At 42.8% G+C, this 27829-nt stretch overlaps 1 protein-coding gene across 1 annotated transcript; it reads left to right on the plus strand.

Annotated features, from left to right (window-relative positions):
* Positions 1 to 10242: 10242 nt before the first annotated feature.
* Positions 10243 to 27806, plus strand: c11h5orf22 (chromosome 11 C5orf22 homolog). The gene is made up of 10 exons (XM_015974300.3): positions 10243 to 10496; positions 13533 to 13678; positions 15593 to 15742; positions 16045 to 16181; positions 19434 to 19714; positions 19877 to 19939; positions 23844 to 23965; positions 24120 to 24186; positions 27083 to 27222; positions 27297 to 27806. The coding sequence occupies exons 1-10, from the start codon at positions 10428 to 10430 to the stop codon at positions 27460 to 27462; spliced, it is 1341 nt and encodes a 446-aa protein (XP_015829786.1). The 5' UTR covers positions 10243 to 10427; the 3' UTR covers positions 27463 to 27806.
* Positions 27807 to 27829: the final 23 nt, after the last annotated feature.

Below are 27829 nucleotides of genomic sequence, written 5' to 3' on the forward strand. Positions count from 1 at the left end.
AGAACCGGGTGGAAATGTTCCAGTGTGCTAGACGATGGTCCCCTCCATGAGGCCACCACAGATCAGCAGAACATCATTATAGCTTCTTCTGGGGAGAAAAACACTTAGAGAAAAAATAAAGTTAATAGCTGAAGTAGCAGGAAATAATACTGTTAAAGAGCAGATTGTAGAAGAAAGTAGTAGAGTGTGAAAAGTGGTCAGTGTGTCCTCCAGCAGTCTAAGCCTATAGCAGCATAACTACAGAGATAACTCTGGATAACCGAGCCTTTTTAGATGGAGGCATGTTGGAGGCAGGGCAAGGAAGAGCCGGCTCCACCTCCCTCTACTCCCCCACTTGTCCAGATTTAGGCTAACATCAAATTTTAACCATAAGCCCTATCAAATAAAAATATTTTGAGCCTATTCTTAAAAGTAGACAAGGTGTCTGCCTCACGGACTAAGACTGGGAGCTGGTTTCACAGGAGAGGAGCCTGATAACTAAAAGATCTGCCTGCTATTCTAATTTTAGATATTCTGGGAAGCACCAGTAAACCTGCAGTCTGAGAGCGAAGTGCTCAGTTAGGAACGTATGGAACAATCAGATCACTGATGTTTGATGGAGCTTGATTATTAAGAGCTTTATATGTGAGAAGAAGGATCTTAAAATCTATTCTGAATTTAACAGGCAGCCAATGTAGGGAAGCTAAGACAGGAGAGATATGATCTATCTTTTTAATTCTCATCAGAACTCTAGCTGCAGCATTTTGGACAAGCTGAAGACTTTTAACTACATTCTGTGGACTTCCTGAGAGTAATGAATTACAGTAATCCAGTCTTGATGTAATAAATACATTAACTAGCTTTTCAGCATCACTCCTGGAAAGGATGCTTCTAATCTTAGCAATATTCCGAAGGTGGAAAAAGGAAATCCTACAAACATGATTAACCTGGGATTTGAATTACATGTCCTGGTCAAAAATAACACCAATGTTTCTTACTTTGTTCTCGGAGACTTTTTTAATGCCATTAAGGTCAGGCGATTGGCTAAGCAATTTCCTTTTCTGGATTTCTGGTCCAAAGATGAGAACTCCCGTCTTGTCTTGATTTAAAAGCAAAAAATTTAGAGTAATCCAATTTCTTATGTCCTCAAGACAAGCCTGTAATCTACCCAACTAATTAGGTTCATCAGGGTTAATGGATAAATATAACTGAGCATAACAGTGAAAGTTTATCCCATGCTGTCTAAGGATTTTACCAATTGGGAGCATATATATAGTAAAAAGAATTGGTCCAAGCACTGAACCCTGTGGTACTCCACAAGTAACCCTGGAGTATGAAGAAGATTTTTTCATGTACATTTACAAAATGAAATCTGTCAGACAGGTAGGATTTAAACCAGCCTAGCGCTGTTCCTTTGATCCCTACTACATGTTCAAGCCTTTCTACAAGAACATTGTGAATTACTGTGTCAACAGCAGCACTGAGATCTAACAAGACTAGAACAGACACAAGATTCTTATCGGAGTCCATGAGAATATCATTTGTAATTCTCACTAATGCAGTTTCAGTACTGTGATACGCTCTAAAACCAGACTGAAATTCCTCAAACAGATCATTAGTGTTTAAATGCTCACATACTTGGATGGCCACCATTTTCTCCAGGACTTTGGATAAAAATGGAAGGTTACATATTGGTCTATAATTCATTGGGTCATCTGGATCAAGAGAAGGCTTCTTAAGTGAGAGTTTGATTACAGCAACCTTAAAATCCTGTGGTACATATCCATTTACTGAGGATTGATTGATTATATCTATAATCGGGGCAGTAACCAAAGGAAATTCATCTTTAAATAATTTGGTTGGGATTGGATCTAAAATGCAAGTTGAAGGTTTGGATGAAGCTAATATTTTTGATAACTCTGGAAGCTCAACTGGATCAAAACGGTTCAAGCACAGATGAGGTTCTACAGTTACCTCTGATGCTGCCTCACTTACTGAGGAAGAAAAAATTGCATTAGGGAGGATGCAAAAGATTTTGTTTCTAATAGAATTCATTTTACTTGTAAAAAATCCCATGAAGTCATTGCTGCTGAGGGCTAAGGGAATAGATGGCTCAGAGCTATGATTCTGTGTAAGTTTAGCCACTGTACTGAAAAGAAATTTAGGATTATGCTTATTTTCCTCAATTAATGCTGAGAAATAAGCAGTTCTAGTTTGTTGAAGCTTATTTTTATAAAGCACAAGACTATTTTTCCAGGATAGGTAGGCCTCCTCATGGTACGTAGAGCGCCATGTTCTCTCCAATTTTCTAGTGTTTTGTTTTAAAGCTCGTAAATGAGAATTAAACCAGGGCCTGAAGACCAGGTAGCCAACTTCCTGTCCCTAATTACCTTCTTTTTTAAAGGGGCAACATCATCTAATGCCACACGTAAAGAGGAAGTAACATTATGAACAAAGGCATCAATTTATGAGGGGCTAGAACTGAAAATGTTGCCCTCTGCTACATGCCTCTGAGATGCAGAGGACAGTACAGATGGGACAGTTGATTTAAAAGACGCAACAGCGTTGTTAGATAGAGACCGACTATAGTGAAATTTACTTTCATGTCTCAAGAACCCAGTTATAAAAAACTCAAAGGTTATCAGAAAGTGGTCCAAGAGGACTGGATAATGTCGAAAGATGGTTATTTCCTCACACTCTATGTCATAAGTCAGCACAAGGTCCAATGTATGATGGCAGGAGTGGGTGGAGCTATGTATTCTTTGAGTAAAACCAATTGAGTCTAAGATATTACTAAGGGCTACATTGAGGCTATCATTTTCAATGTCCACATGAATATTAAAATCCCCCACTACAATGACCTTATCAGTATTTAGCACCAAATCAGATAAAAAATCAGAGATCTGATCCAAAAACTCAGAGTAAGGGCCCGGTGGACGATATAAAACTACAAACAAGAGTGGTTTTACAGTTTTGCAATTTGGATTAGGAAAACTAAGAATAAGATTTTCGAACAAGCTGTAGCTACTAATTGGTAAGGGACTGATTAATAAGTCCGAATGAAAAATGGTTGCTACTCCTCCTCCTCGCCCTGTACTTCGAGAAATATGATAATTTAAATAATTAAAAGGAGTCGACTCATTTAAACCAACATAGTCCTCTTGCTGCAGCCAGGATAAAGCTGCTAAAATTAAATAAACCAGGATAGTTCTGCTTTAACATCGCCTCTGTCCCACTGCTCTCTGCCAGATCATTTGTGTTTTCTGTGTCAGTGGTCAGGAGTCTCTGGTAGACTGGGTATAAAATTAAACAGGAGACAATTAGTGAGGTTGTATGAAATGAGATCACCATTTTGGGCCTTTTTGTACATAATGTTCCACAGGGGTCAGTATTTGGTCCAACACCTTTCAACCCATATAATTGATGTGTGTAAAGTGTGGCATAAATTCAAATTAGTATCATTAAAAAGTGACACTTTTCTTGGGGGGGGGGGGGGGGGGGGGGAATGAGGCTAGGACAGGGACAATGTTTCATGTACTCATAACATGTTTTGTAACTGTTACTTTATTTTTGTGGAATGCAATTCACTTTCTGTAACACAAAATTTCTGTTTTGTAACACGTAATTTTCAATTTGTCACACGTAACTTTTAGTACGTAACATTTCCTTTTCTGACTAACAAAAAATATCAATATAAAAATTTGTAGATATATTAAACTGATGTAAAAAAAAGAACGTAAATTTTGAATTAGAGCAGGATGTCATATCCGAGGCACATGATTGGACAAAGCCTGTCATTGGTTCTTAGAGAAAGACGCTAGAATTGGGACAAAATGTTTTGTACACGTAGATCTGTGTTTTTAGTGTGATTTGAAACTTGTACATAGATTTTCTTTCTGCAAGTTACAAAATGAATGTTTCATGTTATGTACCGAACGTTACACGTTACAAAATAAGATTTACATTAAACAAAAACAAAAGTTATGTGTTACAAAACATGAATTTCATGCTACAAAACAAATGTTACATGTTACAAATGAGAATTACATGTTACAAAACAAACATATGTGTTACAAAATATGAATTACATGCTACAGAATTAAAGTTACACTTATAAAACATGTTACAAGTACAAAACTTGGTACAAGTTACATATAATATTGTTCCAATCTTAGCTCCATATCTTTAACCCTTTGATGCATAATGGTCACTACAGTGGGCAGGTACTAAAAATTGTTATTTATTTGTTTTTGCTATTAAGCACAGCTGTTGAAGACTTTATTGCATTTGAGCCCCTCCATTTGGACTTCAATAAGTCAAGCCAACATATTTCATGCTCAGAATGCACGCTGTCCACTGAGGTGGACATGTAATAAATTATTTGTAAATTACAAAATTTTACAAAAAATGTTTGTTGAAATTTGTTTCATTCACACCTAAATACAAATGAAAAAAATTGTTTAAAAAATAATGGTTGAAGATTTGACAGAAATAATATATTTAGCCTTAAAACAAAAAAAACACAGTTTTTCATATTTGAAATGAATTCTAACGTTTAAAAACAAATAGATGGTACTGAAACGAAAAGGATTGATGAGATCAAATGTGTTCACCAGTTCGTAGATGATGGAAAAGGATGAACATCTCATAAACTTTTGCACAATAAAACCTCAGAAGGCATTTCAGTAGTAAATAAACACCAAGTGGACCAGAAATCACGTTAAATGTGAAAACATTCACTGGTTCCATCATATTCAGTCACTGAATGATCATTAGTATTATGTAATGTATGTGAGCATGCATACATGCATTGGTGTGAGTGTGTGGGTGTGTGTGTGTACCTGCGTGCGTGCATGTGCGTGTGTGTGTGTGCGTGTGTGTGCGTGCGTGCGTGTGTGTGTGCGTGTGTGTGTGCGTGCATGAGTGTGTGTGCATATCACTACAGTCATAGTTCTGCAGTTTAATCTCTGGGTCCATCCACAGACTCTCTCTTTCTTTATAGTCCCATCCCATCCTTCATAAACATTGCTTTCTTTGTCATGTTTTGCATTCTCTAGATCACTAACCCTGTGCAGTTCCCATAAGGCAATAGGCTGAACTAACACACAACTTCTCTGGGCTTAAAAACAATCTCAGATCCTGATGTCAATATTTACTTCTTGCAAAAGCTGTATCATCCAGCTGATGTTTTTTTCTTCCGCTGTGTCTTGTGACAATATTTCTGAGCTCTTGTGCATTCAGGTGTGTGTGTGTGTGTGTGTGGGGGGGGGGGGGGGGGGGGGGCATATGTGTGACAACAATAAGTGCAGCTGTTTCTTAGTGTGTGTGCATGTGTGCATATGCACGTGTGTGTGTGTGTGTGTGTGTGTGTGTGTGTGTGTGTGTGTGTGTGTGTGTGTGTGTGTGTGTGTTTTGAATGGTGAATGATTCTAATGAAGTTGTCACTGGCTGTTTGTCTAGATCTGATTTGGCGTTACCTCCACAACCAAATAAATGGAATTGCCCATGTGGACTCAAGCCGAGCCCAAGAACATGCAAGTCATTAGGCATAAATCTGGAGTGTTCTGTCAGAAAGCACCATCCAAAGGTGGAAAAAATGTATTGCATCCTCTCTAATTCCATGATTAAGGCTGGATGGTACGCCTCTCATTCGTGTTCATTACAACGCTTAAATAACATTTTCTCAAGGGTGTTCTTTAATTGTCAGGTTATTTGTTGTGTTTCTACTTTTTGCATAACACCCCTCTGGTAAAAGCCTTTATTGAGCATGTCTGGGTGGACAAACTATAGCATTTTCCTTGCCATTTCTGCTCATCTTGCAGCCGGAGTTTATGATCCACCATTCCAGCTTTGTTCAGTAAGTTTCAGTAAGTCCTTTGTGACGCACTACTTTTGGGACACAAAAAAAATAAATGTTTGTTTTTGTCCCATCGCATGGAATTTGGTCATTTTTTTACCTAGTCATCAATGTAAATAAGGTTCTGTGCTGCAAAGGCTACCTCCTGACCCAGCTCTGACGTGGATGCAACAACGAGGCTGAAGTTAGCTTCCGATTCCATCCAAGGGCCACGCCACTGAAACTGCTCTGTTAGCAGTGACGGAATCCTTAAAAGAAGCTAGAGCGACTGCCAAATCCTCAGTGCTTATCCTGCTCGACTTATCGGCTGCATTTGACACTGTCAACCATGGCTTCCTTTTGTCCACACTCTCTAGCATGGGCATCACAGAGAAAGCACACGCCTGGTTTGAATCGTACCTCACAGGACGATCATTCAGTGTATCTTGGCTTGGACAATCCTCTACTGTGCACCATCTTGCCACAGGAGTCCCCCAGGGCTCTGTACTAGGACCTCTTCTCTTTGCCAAATACACCACCTCACTGGGTGAGATCATTCGATCACATGGCTTCTCCTACCACTGCTATGCAGACGACACCCAGCTCTATCTGTCATTTCCACCGGACGACCACACTGTCTCTGCACGAATATCAAACTGTCTCTCTGACATATCAAAATGGATGAAATCCCACCATCTCCAACTCAACCTCTCTAAAACTGAATTACTTGTCATCCCAGCAAAACCATCCATACAGCACAATATCTCAATCCAAAATGACTTCCTATATCTGGCTCCTTCAAAGGCAGTTTGAAATCTGGGTGTTGTGATTGATGAACACTTGACCTTTAAAGATCACGTTGCCTCTGTTGCCCGTTCATGCCGCTTTGCGCTGTATAACATACGAAAGATCAGACCATACCTAACACAACATGCCACCCAGCTCCTGGTGCAATCTACTGTCATCTCCCGCCTCGATTACTGCAATGCCCTTCTAACTGGTCTTCCATGCTGTACTGTGAGACCTCTTCAAATGGTCCAGAACACAGCGGTGTGCGTGGTCTTCAATCAGCCAAAAAGAGCACACGTCACCCCTCTGTTCATTGAGCTCCACTGGCTACCGCTAGCAATACGCATCAAATTCAAATGGCTAACACTAGCATACAAAGTCCGAGATGGTACGGCTCCCATCTACCTGAATCCTCTTGCAAAGGCTTACGTCTCGGCCCGGCCGCTCCGGTCATCACAGGATCGTCAGAAATCAGGACACGCTCAGGACAATCCAGACTCTTCTCATGCATTGTTCCTCAAATGTGGAATGACCTTCCAAGCACTACCAGAACAGGGGCTTCCCTTTCAATTTTCAAGAAACTCCTGAAGACCCTGCTCTTCAGAGAGCATCTTCTTATCTAGCACCCTCCCTGCACCCGTCCCCCCTCTCTACTGTCCACTCCTTGTTCCCTTCTCTCCATGATTGATGTCAAGTTGTTGTTGTTTTTATTGTTAGCCTCAAGGGCAACATGCCGATTATCACTTGTAAGTCGCTTTGGACAAAAGCGTCTGCTAAATACATAAACATAAACATCTTCCGATTTGGGAAACGGCTAAAGGGCCATTACACCCAATTTTTCTCCACTCTGACATTTTTAATCTGCTCTAGCTCAAAAACGACAACACCCACACTATTCAAACCTGTTGTAGATCATTCTACTATAATAGCAGATTAAAAAAAACGCAGTGTGAGTTTGTGAAACCTTTCCCCTGATTTGTGAAACTTCAACACAGATTGTATTTTTTGTTGACATGTAGCACAGTTACAGAACACCCACAACTATGCAAAAATTACTTTGACCTTAGCCCTGACTGGAAAGCTGGTTGGCTGTTTGAGAGAACAAAGATCATTTTGCACTCCATGATTTTCGAGCAGTGAATAATTTTGCTATAAATATTCACCAAATGCACCAGATTTCTTTGAAGGAAGCTGTTAAAAGATGTCGTTTACACAAAACCAACAAGTTTTCTGAGAGCAACAATCCATCCAACCACCTTCTTCAAAGCAGGTCTGATACTGACTGACCACTCCAGATTTCTTAATCATTTGCTTCGTGAAGTCATCCTGCCTTTTATAATGCTGTAAGCCCCGCCCACCTGTTAACGCTGCCAAGCATTCAGATGCTCATACATCTACTGGTACTACCATACCCTGTTCTACTGGTGCTATCAGACATGTGTCAACACAGTGGCTGTCTTGTGTCAGGTTTCAGACTCCAGAGGGTCCGGTCATGTTGGGTCAAGGCTAACTTTTTGCTGCTTCTGCAGGTTCTAATGCAATACTTTTAATTCAGTTTAATTCAATTCAATTCAAGTTTATTTATATGGCGCAAAAATCACGACAAGAGTCGTCTCAAGGCACTTCACATAATAAAACATTCTAATACAGGTCAGTTCATTAAGCCAATCATTAGAAAATTTCCTGACTTACAGCAATCCTCATACTAAGCAAGCATTTAGCGACAGTGGAGAGGAAAAACTCCCTTTTAACAGGAAGAAACCTCCAGAGGATCCTGGCTCAGTATAAGCAGCCATCCTCCACGACTCACTGGGGATCGAGAAGACAGAGCAGACAGACAAAGACACACACACACACACACACACACACACACACACACACGCACCAAGTAGTGTTTCTATGGTTACATTGTGATTTCTTAGTACATATTCTATTTGGTGAGAGATAAACTTTATTGTATTTATCCTAGTGGATCTATAATTAAACGGGTAAACTAGTAGTAGCACATTCGATGTAAAAGAAAGTAAAATGTTATTATCAGGAGAGGGAGAATGATTAAGTGGTTAGCAGCAGTGTTCAAGCTGATGCCCCCTCCATGAGGCTACCACAGTTCAGCAGAACATCATTGTAGCTTCTTCTGGGGAGAAAAACACTTAGAGAAAAAATAAAGTTAACAGTTGAAATAGCAGGAAATAATAGAGTTAAAGTACAAATTATAGAAGAAAGTAGTAGGGTGTGGAAAGTGGTCAGTATGCCCTCCAGCAGTCTAAGCCTATAGCAGCATAACTACAGAGATAACTCTGGATAACCTAGCCTTTTAGATGGAGGCATGTTGGAGTCAGGGCAAGGGAGAGCCGTCTTTACCGACTGTACACTCCACCTCCCTGTACTCCCCCACTTGTCCAGATCTGGGCTAACATCAGATTTTAACCATAGGCCCTATCAAATAAAAATGTTTTAAGCCTAGTCTTAAAAGTAGAAAAGATGTCTGCCTCAATGACTAAAGCTGGGAGATGGTTCTATAAGAGAGGAGCCTGATAGCTAAAAGATCTGCATCCCATGCTATTTTTAGATATTTTGGGAACCACCAGTAAACCTGCAGTCTGAGAGCGAAGTGCTCGGTTAGGAACATATGGAACAATCAGGCCACTGATGTATACTTTTAAATGTACTTTTAAACACTAAAGACTAAAAATATCAGTCCTACTGGTAAATAAAAGCTCAGTGAAGCATATGAAAGTTAAATGTATGAACCATGTGCACATGCAGCAACAAAACAGTAGAGGGTGAACAGTAATTGTCCCCATGGCAACAGAGGCTTCTGCATTAGGAGTGCTACCTCCTCTCTCCATGAGCTGAATCCAGCATAAGTGGAGAAAACAACACTGACCAAACACGGTCGCCCTCTTGTGCCTGTTTGGTGGTACTATATCTGGTTAACGAAACATTGGCAGATTTTGAAAGAAAACGATATATCTGTAATAAAACCATTTTTAATAATAATAAAAATCCCACCCATGTCCCTAACATCTTCATCATTTTGTTGTAATAAACATTGCTAATATCTCCCTTTTTGACTGAAAAATCCAGTTTAAATAAACCGAAATAACACGACTGGCGGAGCCTGTTAAGGCATGTTGAGGTTTAAACCTCTTCATTGTTCTTATTCATATAAAATCATTTTAGTTTAGTTTTTACATTTTATGTCATGTTTATTTTCGTACAAGAACTTCTCTTCTTAAACTTGTTTCTGGCCGGAAACCAACAGCAATGGTTCTGTTTCCAGGTGTTGTGCCGACATATGTTTCCCCGACGAGTTTCGTTCCGTTTCTCGTTGCTTTAATCAGGCGCGTTTAAAGTTTAAAGCCAAACGCTTAAACATACAAAAGATGATAAATAAATGGCCCTGATTAGTTTCTGTCCGTTTTAGAACATAAACCCTTTTGATTCATTCATATTGACATTGAAGCTTGTAGATTTGTCCATTACACACCACTCGTTACGAAAAAGAAAAAAACAAATAAATAAATTAAAAATAATGATAATAAAAACATCACTCGTTACGTCATCACGTTTATAATCCGTTTAATCCCACAAGGTCAGCTTTTAGCCGGAGAAACTCGGCCTGAGGTGGAGATCTCCCCGGGCGGGGACGGAACTCTACGAGGTGACACATTTCGACACAACACCATTGGGGTTCTGCGCTCATGCCTGCTTGTTGAAATGTTTCCCATCCGGAGAAAGGCTACAGCAGCGAGCCGGTAGTTCGCTCGAATCCATTCAGCAGATATTACTATTCTAACCGAAGTGAAACGAGGTGAAAATGAGTTCCGCTCCGCAGAAGAGGTCCTACGGGAAGCTGCCTGTGTGGATAGTGGAGGACCACCACGAAGTAAGGACGGGCTTTAGAATGAATACAGCAGCTGTCGCGACCATTGATAGCCTCTTCCACTTGTTTCTTGTGAACGTGATGTGATCGAAACGGGTGACTCGGTTCTAAAAATAAACTCATAAATGTTGTACGGAGTCCCTCAAAGACCAAAAAACAAACAAACAAACAAAAAAAACAACAACTGAGAAACGGTTTATAAACTTTTCTCCTTCCCTTTGTGAATTATATGACAGAGCTGCGCAACAATTAGGAATAGATGGTTTTATTGTTTTGGGGTAATCAAAGACGATTTTAGGCAACATGATAAAAGTGTGTGATCTACCAGCAGAGGCAGCTATTTGGAGCAGATTTCCTTTTTAGCTGAAATGACAGATTTACTTTATCATCTGTGTACCAACAAGGTGCTTTCTGGGATCCCATTCCTGCTGCTGCTGTAGTGATGATGGGAGAGGAGCCAGAAAGTGAGAGGCCCAACAGCCGTTCTTCATTTAGCCAAAGAGCAGTTCCGCGTCTTTATTTTTACAGGTTGGACAGGTTTCATATTGATGTAAATTTAAAGGGGCATGAAGTAAGAAAAATTATCCCGTGGTCAAATTTGGGTACTGCAGTTCAAATGTCAAAACAAACAAGTGCGCTCCGAGCAACTGTTGCCAGAGGACTGGACACTCCAGCCCACAATCTGACCAGGCTATTAATTAGTTTACTTCACACCTGCCCTACTGGAAACTGATCAACCAATCAGAGCTGACTATGGGAGAGTCACTGATTTCTCATGCCCACATTCTTTTTCATACAGTGTGTAAATGAAGCAACGTTGTGGCCAAAATGGTGCAGACATGTCTGTCAAATGGAAACAGGAAGTGGGTTGCTGGTTCAAACCCAGGCTGGAGGTGTTCGGATGGGCTGGTGGTGAATGTGTATGACACTTCCGTCACGATGGGGAAGGCTGTTTTCAGGTTGGCGTCCAGCAAACAGCAGAGTGTCTTGCCTAGTAGAAGCTAACTGTTAGCGTTAGCAACTCCACAACATGGCAGAACTCCTCCAGGCTTGTGTTGCAGAGCAAACAGAGTTTGGCCCAATCTCACTACTTGCACTGCACCCTGTGGTCTTCAGCAAAGTGTGCAGTAGGGTTCGAGTGCGTAGTGCACAAGTGTGCAAATAATTGTAGAATTGAGACAGGGAGCATTGCGTCACCGATCACAGCGCATGCCGGGATGCTGGTCGCTGTGATACTTTTTTCTAAAACCTTTATTAACAACTGTTAAATAAACAGCTATTTGAAATTAATTTACATTTATTGCTGCTTTGTCTAAAAGTTTTAGAGCATCTACTAATCATCCTAAAATTAAAGGGACATTATGGAAGTTTGACAGCCAAAACATGTATAGAAATAATAAATGTCTTCTTCATACATTCTCCTGCAATGCCCTGGTCCTGTAGAATGAGCCCTGGCATTTTTACTGTGATTGCCTGTTTTTCTGTAAAATCACAGAAAAAGAGAGCTGCTCGGGTCGAGCAGGCTGCTTCATGCGCGTTCACGCTCAGGCATCGCCCGTAGCATTTGCTATCCGTAGCTTTAACAGCAGAGAGAGAGGCAGTGCCACTTTGTCGCTGTTCCTAACGCCTAGTGACAAAGCTAGCTAAATTTCTGAGGACCCTTAGCTACTTTCTGTAGAACTTTCTTCTAGATATTTCCTGCAAATTAGCAACAAAATAGCCATTTTCACTCCAAACCGTTCTTTGAACGTTATTTCAGCTGTCATCAATGATATAAATGTTACAGATACAAAAGACGTCACTGGCGCTTTAGCTCACCTAGTTAGACGTCGGACTCTCGTGCAGAAGTCCTGGGTTTGATTCTGGATGTCAGCATAGTTGGTTTAGAGTCTCTATTTTACATTAATGGTATATTTTTTTTACAGTAAGATGCCCAAATTTTTATTTGAGACTCGCCGAACGGCATTGAATTCACAGATAAAAAAAGATGTGGGTTCAACTTTCATTTTGGAACAATTTTTCAAGCAAGGGAAGGGAATGATCTGAGCATGCAGGAGGACTGACCCATCTTAAACCTTTGTCGGCTGTGCTGAAGAGAAAGCTACAGAACCACATTATTTAATTAATTAGCTGCACGTTCTCCTGTCCTCTGTCCTCCGGGCCCCCCCCCCACACACACACACACACACACACACACACACACGGGACTGTCTCAGCTGTTATTTTCGTTAAGGAGTGTGCACGTACAGCATGCGCGCCTCGTGCACGAGCCTACTATTGAAGCTGCCGTTACGCTTTTGGCCTGAGGGGACAATCGCAAGCATAAAAATTCAAAACTCTGTAAAGTCCCTTTAAGTAATTTCATTAGAAAATACATATTTTTCCGAAAAGGAACTTGAGCCTTCTCTCCTGCAGCATTGACTTGTGGGTGATGCCCTTGCCCGAAGCCCACATCACTGCAGACTTCGGTGAAGTGCAGATTAAGGGTGCAATGGGGGCGTGGTCAACTTCCTGACTTGAAAATCGGGGGCACGCTACGCACTCGCACCGCTGGCCGGGAACGCACAATTGAAGGGCACAAGGGTGCAAGTGCGAGTATTGGGATTGGGTCTCAGTAGTAGTCATATTGCTGTTAGCCTATCAGAATAGAGATATCCAAATATCAGGAAATAAGACTCCAAATCCTGTCATCTGAAGACTGCAGACTGAACGTATCCCTCTGTAGTTCTGGGATGAATGAAATGATCCTTCCGTCTGTTTTCTGAACCCGCTGGTTTCAGTTGTCTCTGGACAGGTGGTGGATACACCTGGACAGGCCACCAGACCAGTACACCACATCAGTACATAATCGGTTATTCAGGTCTAACAATAATGTCTCGAAATCTTTGAGTTGTCTTCTATTGTCCCGAGGTTCCAGCTCTGTCACATCAAGGATTATAGCAGAAAACAGAAATGTACAAATAAAATACCACAGGGTTACTCGCTAGCGTTGTTGTTTTGTGTGTAAGTACGACCATTTACGTTTGTGTTTTACTGCAGGTGGTACATCACATTTATCGAGCTATTGCATCAAGACACCTCCCACTCAGCAACATCAAGTTAGTTCACCTGGACTCTCATCCGGACTTACTGATACCTGTCAACATGTCAGCGGACATCGTGTTTGACAAGGAGAAGCTCCTCAGGTCTGTTCCTCCGCCCCATGCTGGGTGGTGCTGACCCAGCTAGCATCGGTTACATCACTTCCTGCTTTTTCAGCAGCACATCATGTATTATATCTGTCAAACAGATGAAGAGAAAAGGAATAATGAGCTTTAAAACCAGGTTTGAACTTACAGTGGTGTGAAAAACTTTTTGCCCCCTTCCTGATTTCTTATTCTTTTGCATGTTTGTCACACAAAATGTTTCTGATCATCAAACACGTTTAACCGTTAGTCAAAGATAACACAAGTAAACACAAAATGCACTTTTGAAATGATGGTTTTTATTATTTAGGGAGAGAACAAAATCCAAACCTACATTGCCCTGTGTGAAAAAGTGATTGTCCTCCTTGTTTAAAAATAACCCAACTGTGGTGTTTCACACCTGAGTTCAATTTCTGTAGCCACCCCCAAGCCTGATTACTGCCACACCTGTTTCAATCAAGAAATCACTTAAATCTGAGCTGCCTGACACAGAGAAGTAGACCAAAAGCACCTCAAAGGCTAGACATCATGCCAAGATCCAAAGAAATTCAAGAACAAATGAGAACAAAAGTAATTGAGGTCTATCAGTCTGGTAAAGGTTATAAAGCCTTTTCTAAAGCTTTGGGACTCCAGCGAACCACAGTGAGAGCCATTATCCACAAATGGCAACAACATGGAACAGTGGTGGACCTTCCCAGGAGTGGGCGGCCGACCAAAATTACCCCAAGAGCGCAGAGACAACTCATCCGAGAGGTCACAGAAGACCCCAGGACAACTTATAAAGAACTGCAGGCCTCACTTGCCTCAATTAAGGTCAGTGTTCACGACTCCACCATAAGAAAGAGGCTGGGCAAAAATGGCCTGCATGGCAGATTTCCAAGACGCAAACCACTGTTAAGCAAAAAGAACATTAGGGCTCGTCTCAGTTTAGATAAGAAACATCTCAATGATTACCAAGACTTTTGGGAAAATATCTTGTGGACTGATGAGACAAAAGTTGAACTTTTTGGAAGACAAATGTCTCGTTACATCTGGCGTAGAAGTAACACAGCATTTCAGACTAAGAACATCATAACAACAGTAAAATATGGTGGTGGTAGATTGATGGTCTGGGGTTGTTGTGCTGCTTCAGGAACTGGAAGGCTTGCTGTGGTAAATGGAACCATGAACTCTACTGTCTACCAAAACATCCTGAAGGAGAATGTCCGGCCATCTGTTCGTCAACTAAAGCTGAAGCCATCTTGGGTGCTGCAGCAGGACAATGACCCAAAACACACCAGCAAATCCACCTCTGAATGGCTGAAGAGCAACAAAATGAAGACTTTGGAGTGGCCTAGTCAAAGTCCTGACCTGAATCCTATTGAGATGCTATGGCATGACCTTAAAAAGGCGGTTCATGCTAGAAAACCCTCAAATAAAGCTGAATTACAACAATTCTGCAAAGATGAGTGGGCCAAAATTCCTCCAGAGCGCTGTAAAAGACTCGTAGCAAGTTATCGCAAATGCCTGATTGCAGTTATTGCTGCTAAGGGAGGCCCAAGCAGTTATTAGGTTCAGGGGGGCAATTACTTTTTCACACCTCTGTGTAACCTGGTGATGTTTATGTAGCACTTTTAAAACTAAACCAGCTAGAGCTCACACACACACACACACATGCGTGTACACACACATTATGTTTAAACACCTTTGTGCAACAGGGTCCAGCGGTTTCTGGTGTTGCAGAAGCTTCAAGTCTCATGGTTAACAAATGAAATCTCATGTATCGTTACAACACTGCCCCCTGTTGACAAACGTTATATTTAGGCGACCTATTTGGCTACAGTTGGAGCCTCTCAGCGACGAAATCCGTAGACATCGTGTCTGAGTAGTTACGGGTGGTTTGATGCATGTTCTGATGCCGTTTTCTGTTCTTAGTGAGCTGAGCATAGAGAACTGGATAATGCCCATGGTGTACGCTGGTCATGTGTCCTGTGTGGCATGGCTGCATCCATACTGGTCCCAGCAGATCAGAGAAGGAGAGCACAGGATGAATGTCGGCAGAGACTCCTCCACCAACACCATCAGGTAGGATAAACTAAATCTGTATCAAGACAGCTCTAACCCTGTAACTGAACACGTGCTCTGACATATCATTATTAGATTATCAATCAGTTTATTAATTACGACTGAATTATTGGTAATGGACTCATATCGTGAGCTCCATGGGTCAGCGTTTGATGAGAAGGGTTGGTTGTTTTTCTGGATAGTTTAGCTGAGGCCAGATTAAGCCACAGCTGTTTGCACTGTGTTAAAGTCGTGCATATACACGGCACCGATCGACACGTCTCTGTCCTCCTGTTGTCCTGACTGTCCTGGTGTCTCTGCAGGGTGACCAGCACAGACAGCTACTTCCTCAGCGATGGCCTCTATGTTTCTGACCAGCATTTACTCAACTCCAAACCGTTCCGACTCAACGTGGTGAGAGTCAATCCTATCAAACCAGCTCCTGCTTTGGCAACAAAAGGTCAGTCAGTAAACAAATGTGTTGTTTACTATAAATTAAGCTTTGTTCGAAGTTCTTAGGAAGTAGGCCAGGGTTAGATTCAATTCAATTCAATTCAAAAACACTTTATTAATCCCAGAGGGAAATTGATTGCTGTAGTAGCTCAGAATAATAATAATAATCAAGTCACCAAAGAGTTGTTGTATATTACAACGGCTGTTGGCAGGAAGGATCTCCAGTAGCGGTCAGTGTTGCAGCCAAACTGAAGAAGCCTCTGACTGAAGACACTTCCGTTGTCGGACAGTCTTGTGAAGAGAACGCTCAGGGTTGTCCATCATTTTCTTGATTCTCTGGAGAATCCTTCTTTGCATCATCTCCTCCAGCGGTTCCGAAACTGCCGAAACTCTGGCCGAGTCCTTAAAAGGTCTTGGAGTTCCTCCATCTTGTTGGCCAGTGATCTCACATTGTCCATTATGATCGATGGAAGAGATGGTTTGAATTTCCTCTTCCTCGCTCTGCACCCACGCTTCTTGCGTTTTAGCTCATTTGGGATTTGTGGCTTCAGTTGAGGTATTATTTCAGCCTTTCCAATGTTAATCAGCTGCTTCCGATTGTAAACCAGCTTGTTGCCATGGTTACGCATCATAACAAATGCTCAAAATGTGACAAAAGCTGAAAAATAGCAGTAAAAATCCTCCAAGCTTCACAGCACCAGAAACAGAAAAGTAAAGCGTCCCAAAAAAATACAGTTTTTCTTGAGAAACTAGAAGAAAAAATGCCCAAGAAAAGGCTAAACTTACATATAGTCAACAGAGCTACTCCAACATGCAGCCACCCAGAGCAGCGCAGTTCCGGAAAAAAAAGTTGTGTATTGTTGTGTGTTTAGTCAGGAGACTCTAGGAGTCAGAGGAGGCCATGACTCTGATCTTGCTAAGAAAGGGGTGTGTCTTTTTACTTTTGCACCCTCCCCCACGAAAGAGTTAAGTTCCCACCCTGTAACTGCAGCGTTGCTGGTTCGAGCCCCACTCAGTCTGTTGCAGCCATTCTGTCCTTGGGCAAGACACTTCACCCTCTATGCAGTGGTAGTCAAAGGGACAGGTGGCCTTACTTCTGGTACAACGTAGCTCATCACCTCCAGCACGTGAATTGGTGAGTGACTGTTGTGTCGTAAAACGCCTCCAGCTGGTTGCCACCTCCAGAGATTTTTCCGTATTTCAATTCAGTTTTTTTATTTAGCGACAAACCAGGACAGAGTCGTCTCGGGCACATTCCAGTTGAGTTCAGTTCATGATGCCAGTTATAGTTAAAAGTTTCCTTCATAAGGAACCCAGCAGGTGCATCGAGTCTGGGACTCCACAGCTTTCCTAATAGCAAGCATGTCGCGACAGCGGAGAGGAAAACTCCTCTTTAACAGGAAGAACCTCCAACAGAAGCTGGCTCAGTATGAGCCCTAACATTCACATTTAAAGAGTTTTTCTCTGATAATGAACATTAAAAGCACCTATTCTCTCATCCATGGGCATAAAGGAAATTATAAACCAGTAAACTTAATACAAATACATGTGATTAATAGTTTTAATGAAGAGAAAACACGGTTATTATCAGGATTTAGAGAAAAAACACATCAAAAGCTTCAAATAAGGGAGTTTTGATTCTGAAATCTGTAACAAGTGAATAAAACATGAGGTAAAAGCGTCGACCGGAAAAGGGTGGCTTGCCAACTCCGGGTCGGGGGAGAGGTCCTACTTCAAGTGGAGGAGTTTAAGTATCTCGGGGTCTTGTTCACGAGTGAGGGTAGGAGGGATCGGGAGATCGACAGGCGGATTGGTTCGGCGTCTGCAGTGATGCGGACGCTGAGCCGATCTGTCGTGGCGAAGAGGGAGCTGAGCCAGAAAGCCAGGCTCTCGATTTACCGGTCGATCTACTTCCCAATCCTCACCTATGGTCATGAGCTTTGGGTAATGACCGAAAGAACGAGGTCGCGGATACAAGCGGCCGAAATGAGTTTCCTCCGTAGGGTGGCCGGGCTCAGCCTTAGAGATAGGGTGAGGGACTCGGAGTAGAACCGCTGCTCCTCCGGATCGAAAGGAGCCAGTTGAGGTGGTTTGGGCATCTGGTCAGGATGCCTCCTGGATGCCTCCCTGGGGAGGTGTTTCGGGCTTGTCCTGCCGGCAGGAGGCCCCCGGGTCGACCCAGGACACGTTGGAGAGGTTACATCTCCAATCTGGTCCGGGAACGCCTTGGGGTCCTGCCGGAGGAGCTGGTGGAGGTGGCCTGGGAGAGGACGGTCTGGAGCTCCCTAGTTGGGATGCTGCCCCCGTGACCCGGACCCGGATAAGTGGAGGAAGACGAGACGAGTAAAAGCGTATAAACACGAAATAACAGGATCAAAAATGTTCAGGGCGTGCTTTTAGACGGCGCTCTAAGGACCAAACAAGCACCAAGACAAGGACTCTGCAGACTGACCTAGACTTCAACTAGACAATAGCTGCTATTTACTTATTATTGTAAAGACACGTTTCCTTCTTCAAACATGAAATAAACTTTTACAGGAAGTTGTTCCCAGTTTAGTTCTGACACAGAAAATTTGTAGACCATTGGCTTTTGTTTTTATAAAATACTGTTCTATTACAAATGAGTTTTAGGAAAGCAGTTTTACTGTCATTCTCACTAATCATCCATCCATTTTCAGCCGCTTATCCGGTCGGGTCGCGGGGCAGCAGCCCAGACTTCCCTCTCCCCAGCCACTTGGGCCAGCTCCTGTGGGGGAATCCCAAGGAGCTCCCTGGCTAGCCAAGAGACATAGTCCCTCCACCATGTCCTGGGTCTTCCATTAGGTCTCCTACCGGTTGGACGTGCCCGGAAAACCTCACCAGGGAGGCGTCCAACTCAGATACCTGAGCCACCTCAACTGGCTCCTCTTGATGTGGAGGAGCAGTGAATCTACTCCGAGCCCCTCCCAGATGACCGAGCTTCTCACCCTATCTCTAAGGGAGAGCCCAGCCACCCTGTGGAGAAATCTAATTTCAGCCGCTTGTACCCGCAGTCTCGTTCTTTCGGTCACTGCCCAAAGCTCGTGACCACAGGTGAAGGTAGGAACGTAGCTCGACCGGTAAATTGAGAGCTTTGCCTTCCGGCTCAGCTCTCTCTTCACCACGACAGGCCGGTACAACGCCCGCATCCCTGCAGACGCAGCACCAATCAGCCTATCGATCTCGCGCTCCATCTTTCCCTATATTTATCATTGCTTTTCTGTCTGGCTCTGGATTTCAGGGTTTGACACCGAGAGGTGTTCAGCTAAGAGATCTCGGACAGATGAGGACGGGGAGACCAGCTGTTCCTCAGCCCTCTCATCAGGAAGTGTAGCACCACAGCCAGCAGAGGGCAGCAACAGCAAGGAGCAACATCTCAGAGATGGAGACGACCGCGATGGATCAACCAGCTACGTTGTTGAGAGAATAGCTTCAGTTCTTAACGTAGCAGATGCATATGTCCTGGACATTGACTTGGATTTCTTCTCCTGTAAAAATCCCTTTAAGGAGTTGTACACAGAGGTAAGCCTCCCATGCAGCAGATATCAGTGTTGCATCAACAGCTGTGCCCCATCCACGTGTTGGTCTCCCGCTCACTCCTTCCCTCTGTCCCTGTGTCTGTCTTCATGGTGTCCCACTGTAGATCTGAATTAAAGCTGATCCGAGTTCTGTTTGCCTTTCCAGGAAGAATATTCCATTCTTAAGGAGCTCTACAACTTTAGAGGGCCCAGTCTCTGTGCTGATGAGGTCAGAAAAGTCCGTCCTGCTATAAATATACACTCATTCATACAGAGCTGACTAAAACCTGCAACTAGGGAGGTTTCATAATATTCTACCATTAATAGTGATGCAAGAAAATATCTATTTGGCAATATACTGTGATATATTTTCCTGCAATATTATATTGATATTCAAAGATGCAATTTAAATGTCGACCGCAAGTTGGCAGCAGGGTGCAGTGGGTTTTGTTTCCACCACTGAAATGTAAACCCTCTGTTATGGTGCAGATACCTCATGTTAAACATGTTAAGTATCACTGTGGACTGTTTATTCAGTATTCCAACAATAAATTCAGTCTAAAATAATTGCTAATAACATCTGACTGGATGTATACGTATCATATTGCCAGAATTTCACCAATACACATCCCTAACCATTAATATCGGCCAATATCAACATTAATCTTTAAAAAAAAAAAAGTTGACAATAATAATAACCGTCTTGTTTTTAAAAAAATATATCTCGGTGGACTACCGTGGCTGCAGTGTAGGTGCGGTGACCCTTACCAGCCACCGTATCATCTGCTGAAGTTGCCGGCGGCACATGCACACTTTGTTGTTTACAACCAAAACTTTCTTGAAGCTAAAACTGAAATAATGGCTAAAGGAGGAGACGGCAACGCTCAGGGGGATATTTTTCATCCCTCAAAGAAGACAAAGTGGGAAGTACGGGCATTTTTGGATATTTGAAGAATGTCGAGGGACAGCTGATAGAAGACGGCTATCCTGTTTGCAGCACGTGCAGAAAAAGTGTTTGTGAAAGGCAGCAACGCTTCAAATGTCATGACAGTCAACGCAAGGCAAGCTAACGTTAGCGTTTTAGCTAAAATGCGTGATCCGAGGATTTGGGTTGAGGGAGAATTTAACGAGTCGCTATATAAAGCAGCCGCAGCGCCGCTACCTACACATAAACCGTGTCGCGGACACCCCCATGTTGAAATGAGGCTATGCATTACGGGGCTCCCAGGGGCAGATAAGAGTTGGTCTCTCTCCGAGAATAATTATGAATTTAACGATTACTGCCTGATGACATTTTCCCACATCTGCAAAGCTCACTGGAAGGACACAAACCGAGGACATTATTTTCCTGATATAGGGATTATTACTCAAGTAAGGGTAAAAAAGTATCTGATTAGAAGGCTACTTGAGTACTGAGTATCATCTGATCTAATATTTTTAAAATGATGACATCAAACAGACAAAAAATAAGAAGTTATGGGCAAATATTGCTATTTTAAAGACTAAATGGGAAATATGTAAACAAATAAACAAAATCATTACAAAATAACACATTTTAGGCAAAATTTAGACACAAACTGAGGACAATATTTCCTGACATACAGGGTTTATTTAATTGTGGGGAAAATGTAACACGTTTAAAAAAATACCGCGATAATACCGAAAACCGTGATAATTTTGGTCACAATAACCGTGAGGTTACATTTTCACACCGTGACAACCTTAGACGCAAGATATTAGAAAATTCAGCTTGCATAGTTAACAGTCTATACAAAATCTGCTGATTTCAGAAGCACTGCACATATATGGTATTGGCAAATGTCGGTTATTAGCGGCCAAAACCGATCGGAGATCGGTATTGGTTGGTATTGGTTATCAGTGCATGCCTAGTTTTTACTCCTTTAATGACAACGTTTACATACCATACACATATTATACATCAAACTCTTCAGCTCCTTCTCTCTCTCAAAATGTTAAAATAGGACAGATCTGAGGTTAAGTGTCTGAGATATTTTAGTTTATTTGGCACAAGCTGTGAAGTAGAAAGTTGCCCTATGTAGTGAATGTACACTGTGCTCACAGCCAGTGATGCCAGTAACACGTTATTTAGTAGCGCATTAGTCTTAAAATGACCACCTTCTCCAGTAATGACTAATGTAACGCATTACTTATTCCATATCAGTAATCAAATTAAAGTTACCTTTCCAAGATATTATGTGTTACTGATTACCTTTTTGTGTAACCGTTTTTCTGATTTGCAAAGATGGCAAAACCAGACACACAGAGCTTGTAACCAACAACAGCATGTATACAGTATTCAGAAGCAGCATATATATATGGCGTCAGAATTCTGCCATATCTCGTGCACGCGTATTGTCCACATCGCGCATGTGAACGGGACTCGCGCGTGGAAGTTAGAGCCTCCACGAGTGAAGATATACATGGCGAGGAAGTTATTTGTACACTGAGAGGGAGCAAACTGTGTCTGTGAGCGCAAAAGGATGTGCACAAGTGACAAACCTGCATGCGCGCGTTGGCCAACGAGCACACAGCAGAGGAAAACATGCGTGCGGCAGCCTCACTGTGCGTGTGGCAGCCTTTCTGCGCGCTCGGTTTCTGATTCTGCTCACTCGGCTGTTGGGAGTTTTGGCACTCTGCCGGCTTGGAAGAATTAAAGGGCCAGAAATTGAGCACTTGAACTTTCAATTTGAGAGCAGAATTTCATATCAAGAGACCAACTTTTTATATTATTGCTCTCAAAACTTGTAATGCTTGCGCTCAAAATGTCTGCTCTCTTTCAAATTCACTCTGTTCTCCTTCAAATCTTAGTTTCTGCGCTCAGATTTAACCTTCTTACAGAGAGCAGACATTTTGAGCGCAAGCATTACAAGTTTTGAGCGCAATAATATAAAATCTTATTGTGAAATTAAAAAGTTGGTCTCTTGATATGAAATTCTGCTCTCAAATTGAAAGTTCAAGTGCTCAGTTTCTGGCACTTTAATTCTTCCAAGCCTCCAGAGTGCCAAAACTCCCAACAGAGCAGAATCAGAAACCGAGTGCGCAGAAAGGCTGCCACACGCGCAGTGAGGCTGCCGCGCGTATGTTTTCCTCTGCTGTGTGCTCGTTGGCCAACGCGCGCACGCAGGTTTGTCACTTGTGCACATCCTTGTGCGCTCACAGACACAGTTTGCTCCCTCTCAGTGTACAAAAAACGTCCTCGCCATGTATATCTTCACTTGTGGAGGTTCTAACTTCCACGCGCGAGTCCCGTTCGCATGCGCGATGTGGACAATACGCGTGCACGAGATATGGCGGAATTCTGACGCCATACATATGAAGCTACTAAATGAGCGAAGGGCACCACGGTCCCATTCTATTTGTGGTGCAAAATTAACACCAACCAAAACTAACCCTATTAGAGAAGGGAACAAAAGCCTGACATCCAACACAACACTGGCAAAAAAAAAAAAAAAAAAACACACACCTAAATAGAACAAACAACTGGCATCCTGGATACCCACAATGCACCTCGCCCACTGCTTGTTCAGCAGGCACTAGTGTCACTAGTGACCCTGCCCACTGCGGAACAGACAGCGGATGAGGTGCATTGTGGGTACCTGGTTTTCAGTTGTTTTGTACTACATTACTAACCAACACACACATCTTAGCTTAGGGAGAATGAGACTCAGCTATTACATATGGCACATTACCTACTACTAACTTAAGTTGTTGTCATTTTCCACAGCGGTGTGTGTGTGTGCATGGACGTCATTTTCGCTTTAGAAGTGGGGGGGACACGGGGAGGGGTATCTTTACAGTATGCTCTAATGGGAAACAGGCTTCAACACAAAAGGTTGTTTTCCGCTTGGTCCTGGAGCTCAACCAGTGTCAATTTAATATAGCGTAACATTGTTTTTGGATGGTAAAAAGTGCAGGGGTCAAAACTTGACTTTGGAAAGAGTGGGGAGGACATGTCCCCCCCCCCCCAAATTACATCCATGTGTGTGTGTTTCTCAGAAACAAATTGAGAGGTCCAGTTTCCACGTCTCTGAATCTCCTAGCAGTGATAAACGAACGTTTCGGTTCCTGCCCTGTTTACTGACTAAAGTGACACGTTTTACTTCCACATGAAGGAAGAGCTTGAAGAGTGTGTAGATCATCGCGTACGTCAGCTAGAAGACCTAGAAGCCACGTTTGCTGATCTGCTGGAGGACGATGGAGAGGAGGCAGTGGCACGCTGGGCCAGTAACCCGGGGTAAAGTTCTTTCCTTATTGTCACACTAAGTTGTTTCTATTAGATTTTAGGTTCAGTTCAAATTAAAAATGGCCACCACAGCTACTTACTTTAGAAACATCGACGTCCAATGACAAAGCATCATTTAAATTTTCTTCTTGTTTCTATTTTCTAGCATGTCTTCTTTGTCCCAACTGGTGTCCAGTTTGAAGGCTAGACATGCGTGTCCCGACTATGAAATGGTAAGAATGCTGTTGCAGCCATCATTTACAAGTACGTACATGAATGCTTTTCCTGTGTTTGTGTAAAAGCTCAGATGGTGCTACACCAGGTTTTACTCTAAGCTGAAACATTCTACAGATGTTACTGGAGCTTTGTTTGTATGAGAGCAATTTTCAGACGGGACAGACGGCAGACTTACACAAAATCACAACCACAGCACACTTAACTCTATACAACACCATTTCATGTGAAAACAGTCCTGTATATGGTAAATATATGAATCTTTGTAAGTTTTTTAGTGTAGTTTTGTTTCATCTTGCATCTGTTGTTCCATAATGGCTGCTATTCCCCTAGCTCCTCTCTCCTCAACGCCTCTTTCCTTCCTTCTGTTTCTTTTTACATAACAGGAGTAGCGATAGGTACCAAATTCGGTACTTTTTAAGGTACCGACCGAATTCCATAGTACCGACCGAGCACCGATTCACGTCATTTCAAACGGTGCCTCGTTTCGGTACCCGTCCTTCATAACGAGAACTTGCCTAGACAGCTGCGCATGCGCAAGAGCGTTATGTCGTCGGTCGCTGCGAGCGAGTTGTAAACAGAGCAGCATGGTAGAAAGAACGCACGCTAAAGCTTGGGTCCACTTCACTAAATGTGATGGGTAACTGGGTGATGATGAAACCAGCGACAGACAACGATCTAAGTGAGACATCCTCATCTTAATCTGCTCCGGTAGGTAAATAAAATGTTTAAGATAACGTTAGCTTGATATGTTAGCTTCCGTTCCGCTAATGGTGCGTTTGCTTTCTCCTCGGAACTCCGAATTTCCGACTAGAAGAACATGAACGCGCTCTAAAGTTTGGCTTCACTTTACTAAATGTGACGGGTGATTGGGTGAAGATGAAACCAGCGACAACGATCTAAGTGTCAGGCATCGTCGTTTTAATCTGCTCCAGCAGCTAAATAAACTGTTTAAGATAACGTTAGCTTGATAAATTAGCTTCCATTGCCACCATTGTTATCAGCTAATGGTGTGTTCGCTTTCTCCTCGGAAATTCTAACTTCCCAGTAGGAAAAATCAAATGAAAAAGGACGGCAAAAGGAATGAAGATACACAGTAAATTTAGTTCACAGTAAAGATGTTTGCTTCAGTTTAATTATCAGCTTATAAAACTACAAGGACGATGTTAAAATACAAACAGTTGAATGTTATTTATCGTGATATTTATCAAATATTGTTATATATTGAGAAAAATATATTTAATTATAAAAGAGAATTAAAATATTAAACACTCAAAAGTATCTAAAATTGGTACCGTTAAGTACCGGTATCGATTCCTAGGTACCTGGTATTAGTACTGAATCTATTCAAATGTCAAACGTACCCATCCCTAAAAAGGATTATCTAGGGCTCTGCCTGCTGGAGCGATAACCTCCTCTCACACAATACGGTACTCTGATCCACCGTTCTGCCTGCCAAAACTCTCCCGGTGCAAAAAGAACCGCTTTGAAGTTCGCAAGGAAACGGTTTTGCTGCCTTTTCGCCCTGCTGATGCTTCCAGTGTGAAACCGGGGTCTTTCTGTAGGAAGTCCATGCAGGTGGTTGGACACAATGCCTGATGAGACTGACTGGTTCTTCTTCTGGCTCTTGAAGGGTGCAGTTGCTTTTCTTGTCCTCTCCTCCATATCTTATCCTCAAGGCCTTTGTCTGTCTCTGTGTGCTGGGTGCTGGCTGCTTCTGCGTGTTTTCTGGAAACTGCAAACTGAAATTCACAAAAATGGATCTCGTCAGTTGGTCACTCAACGCGGTTGATAAAAGATTTTCAACGATGAGAACGGGAGAAGGGGCTCCCGGATGCCCCTCTGGGCCAGACCAGCTGTCTGTGGAGGACTCTGAAGATGTGTGGATATTCGTGGTGTTGGTGTTGGGTTTCCTGCTGATCGGCATTGGAAGCTTCCTGGCTTACCGGAAAACTAATGAGCTGTCGAGGAATATTGGCCTGATCCCGGAGCTCAGAGATGGTTTGCACCACGCTGTGAATTCAGATTCACATAATTGTCGAGATGAATCGTAAACTTGGGACTTTAACCGAGATTCATTATTGGCACAAAAGATGGATGCCATCAAGGAGAGAGTGGACGAATCAGCACGGATTGGGATAGATTAATGTCCATTATTGGGATTTTGAGAGGTTGAGGACCAACAAACTGTAAGACAAAGAGGAAATTATCTGTCTGTCCCCAAAACAATTTCTAATCGAAATCTGGTGCCCTTGAGCCTGCAAGGCTCCAACGAAAACTCCCACCTCAGAAGATATGTGGAATGCGCCGTCGCTATGGCAACTCAACTCTGTCTCCTATCCCAGCCTGGGCGGGACTGCGGGAAGGCAGCTGAAACGTTCCAGGGTCACTGCAACCCTTCAACCCTCAATGCTCCTCCCCCTATCCACACTGAGGTGACATGCGCTGCTTATCGTGGCTGCAGGAACTGAAGCGGGGATAGTCCCAACCCACCACCCCACCTAGTGGACACTTGTGTTGTCTGAAGTCTGTTGCATATCTGTCTGAGGTGTTTTTTTTTTTTTTGCAGAGCAAAGCTGCCCTCTTGCTAGAGGGTAGCTGTGAAGTGCCTTTTTTTCCTCCACCTGAACCAATCCTCATGTAACCCTCTTATCTTTATTAAGGTAGCGCGACTCAGGGTTGCGAATGACCACAGTCACCAATTCTTGTCATGTGTCTTGCCCATGTATGTCTGATCTCTGAATTTTGTGTACTGAAACTCTTATTTCCCTCTGGGATTAATAAAGTATCTTTGATTGATTGATTGATTGATTGATTGATTGATTGATTGATTGAAACGTTCATTCTGGGCTTGCTTCAAATGTGCCCCACCTCTCCCGACCTTTGACCCTACAGGTCCACCAGGCGGGTCTAACCTGTGACTCGATGGAGCTTCCGCACCACATCAGCTCTGATGATGAGATTGATGGACTCATTCTGGCTGTGCAGCTTTTTCTGAAGGCTCTGCCCACACCCACACTTGTGACCATGTCCAGGTGAACAATCCAGACCACATCACACATCAGGATTAACCACGAGGCTACATGTCCTTGTCAACATCTGTTTACAGGTCCAGTCTGGATGAGTACTGCCCAGCTGAGCAGGTGGATTCAGTCCAGAGTCGAGTTCTGGCTGTCCTGGAGGGCCTGTATGGTCTGCTGTCTGTGTATGAAGACTATAAAGGCAACAGCAAAGAAACCCTAGACCCTCCAACAAAAACAGATTCAACTGTGTGAACGTGTGTGATCTTGCTGCTGTGGGATGCGCTCTATGCATCTGCGTGTTGAGTGTAGGTAGGAACAATCCTGAACACGACACGTTCACTCGCTGAATGTCAACTCTGTGTTTTAAATGTTCTGTATGAAGGAGCAGCGTTTTATTTCTGAAACAAATCTTAGTCTCAGTTTGTCAGGTTGGGATGAGGATTATATCCTAATTTGTTTCCATCTGGAGTCACTGAGCTGGACAAACACATAGAAACCAGTTAAAAAAGTCTGATCGCGGTCGTTTGTCGCCTCTTGTGTGTCGAGCCCATTAATGTAAAAAAGAAACTCTAAATAAACTATGTTCACATCCAGAATCGAATCCAGGTCTTCTGCATGA

Source organism: Nothobranchius furzeri, chromosome 11 (assembly GCF_043380555.1).
Source record: "Nothobranchius furzeri strain GRZ-AD chromosome 11, NfurGRZ-RIMD1, whole genome shotgun sequence".
Lineage (NCBI taxonomy): Eukaryota > Metazoa > Chordata > Actinopteri > Cyprinodontiformes > Nothobranchiidae > Nothobranchius > Nothobranchius furzeri.

Excerpts from the sequence above, each read along its gene's own strand:
- c11h5orf22 (XM_015974300.3), top strand. The coding sequence starts at position 10,428 with ATGAGTTCCGCTCCGCAGAAGAGGTCCTACGGGAAGCTGCCTGTGTGG. Across the intron at positions 13,679-15,592 it reads GACAAGGAGAAGCTCCTCAG|TGAGCTGAGCATAGAGAACT; the intron begins GTCTGTTCCTCC and ends TTCTGTTCTTAG. Across the intron at positions 27,223-27,296 it reads ACACTTGTGACCATGTCCAG|GTCCAGTCTGGATGAGTACT; the intron begins GTGAACAATCCA and ends ATCTGTTTACAG.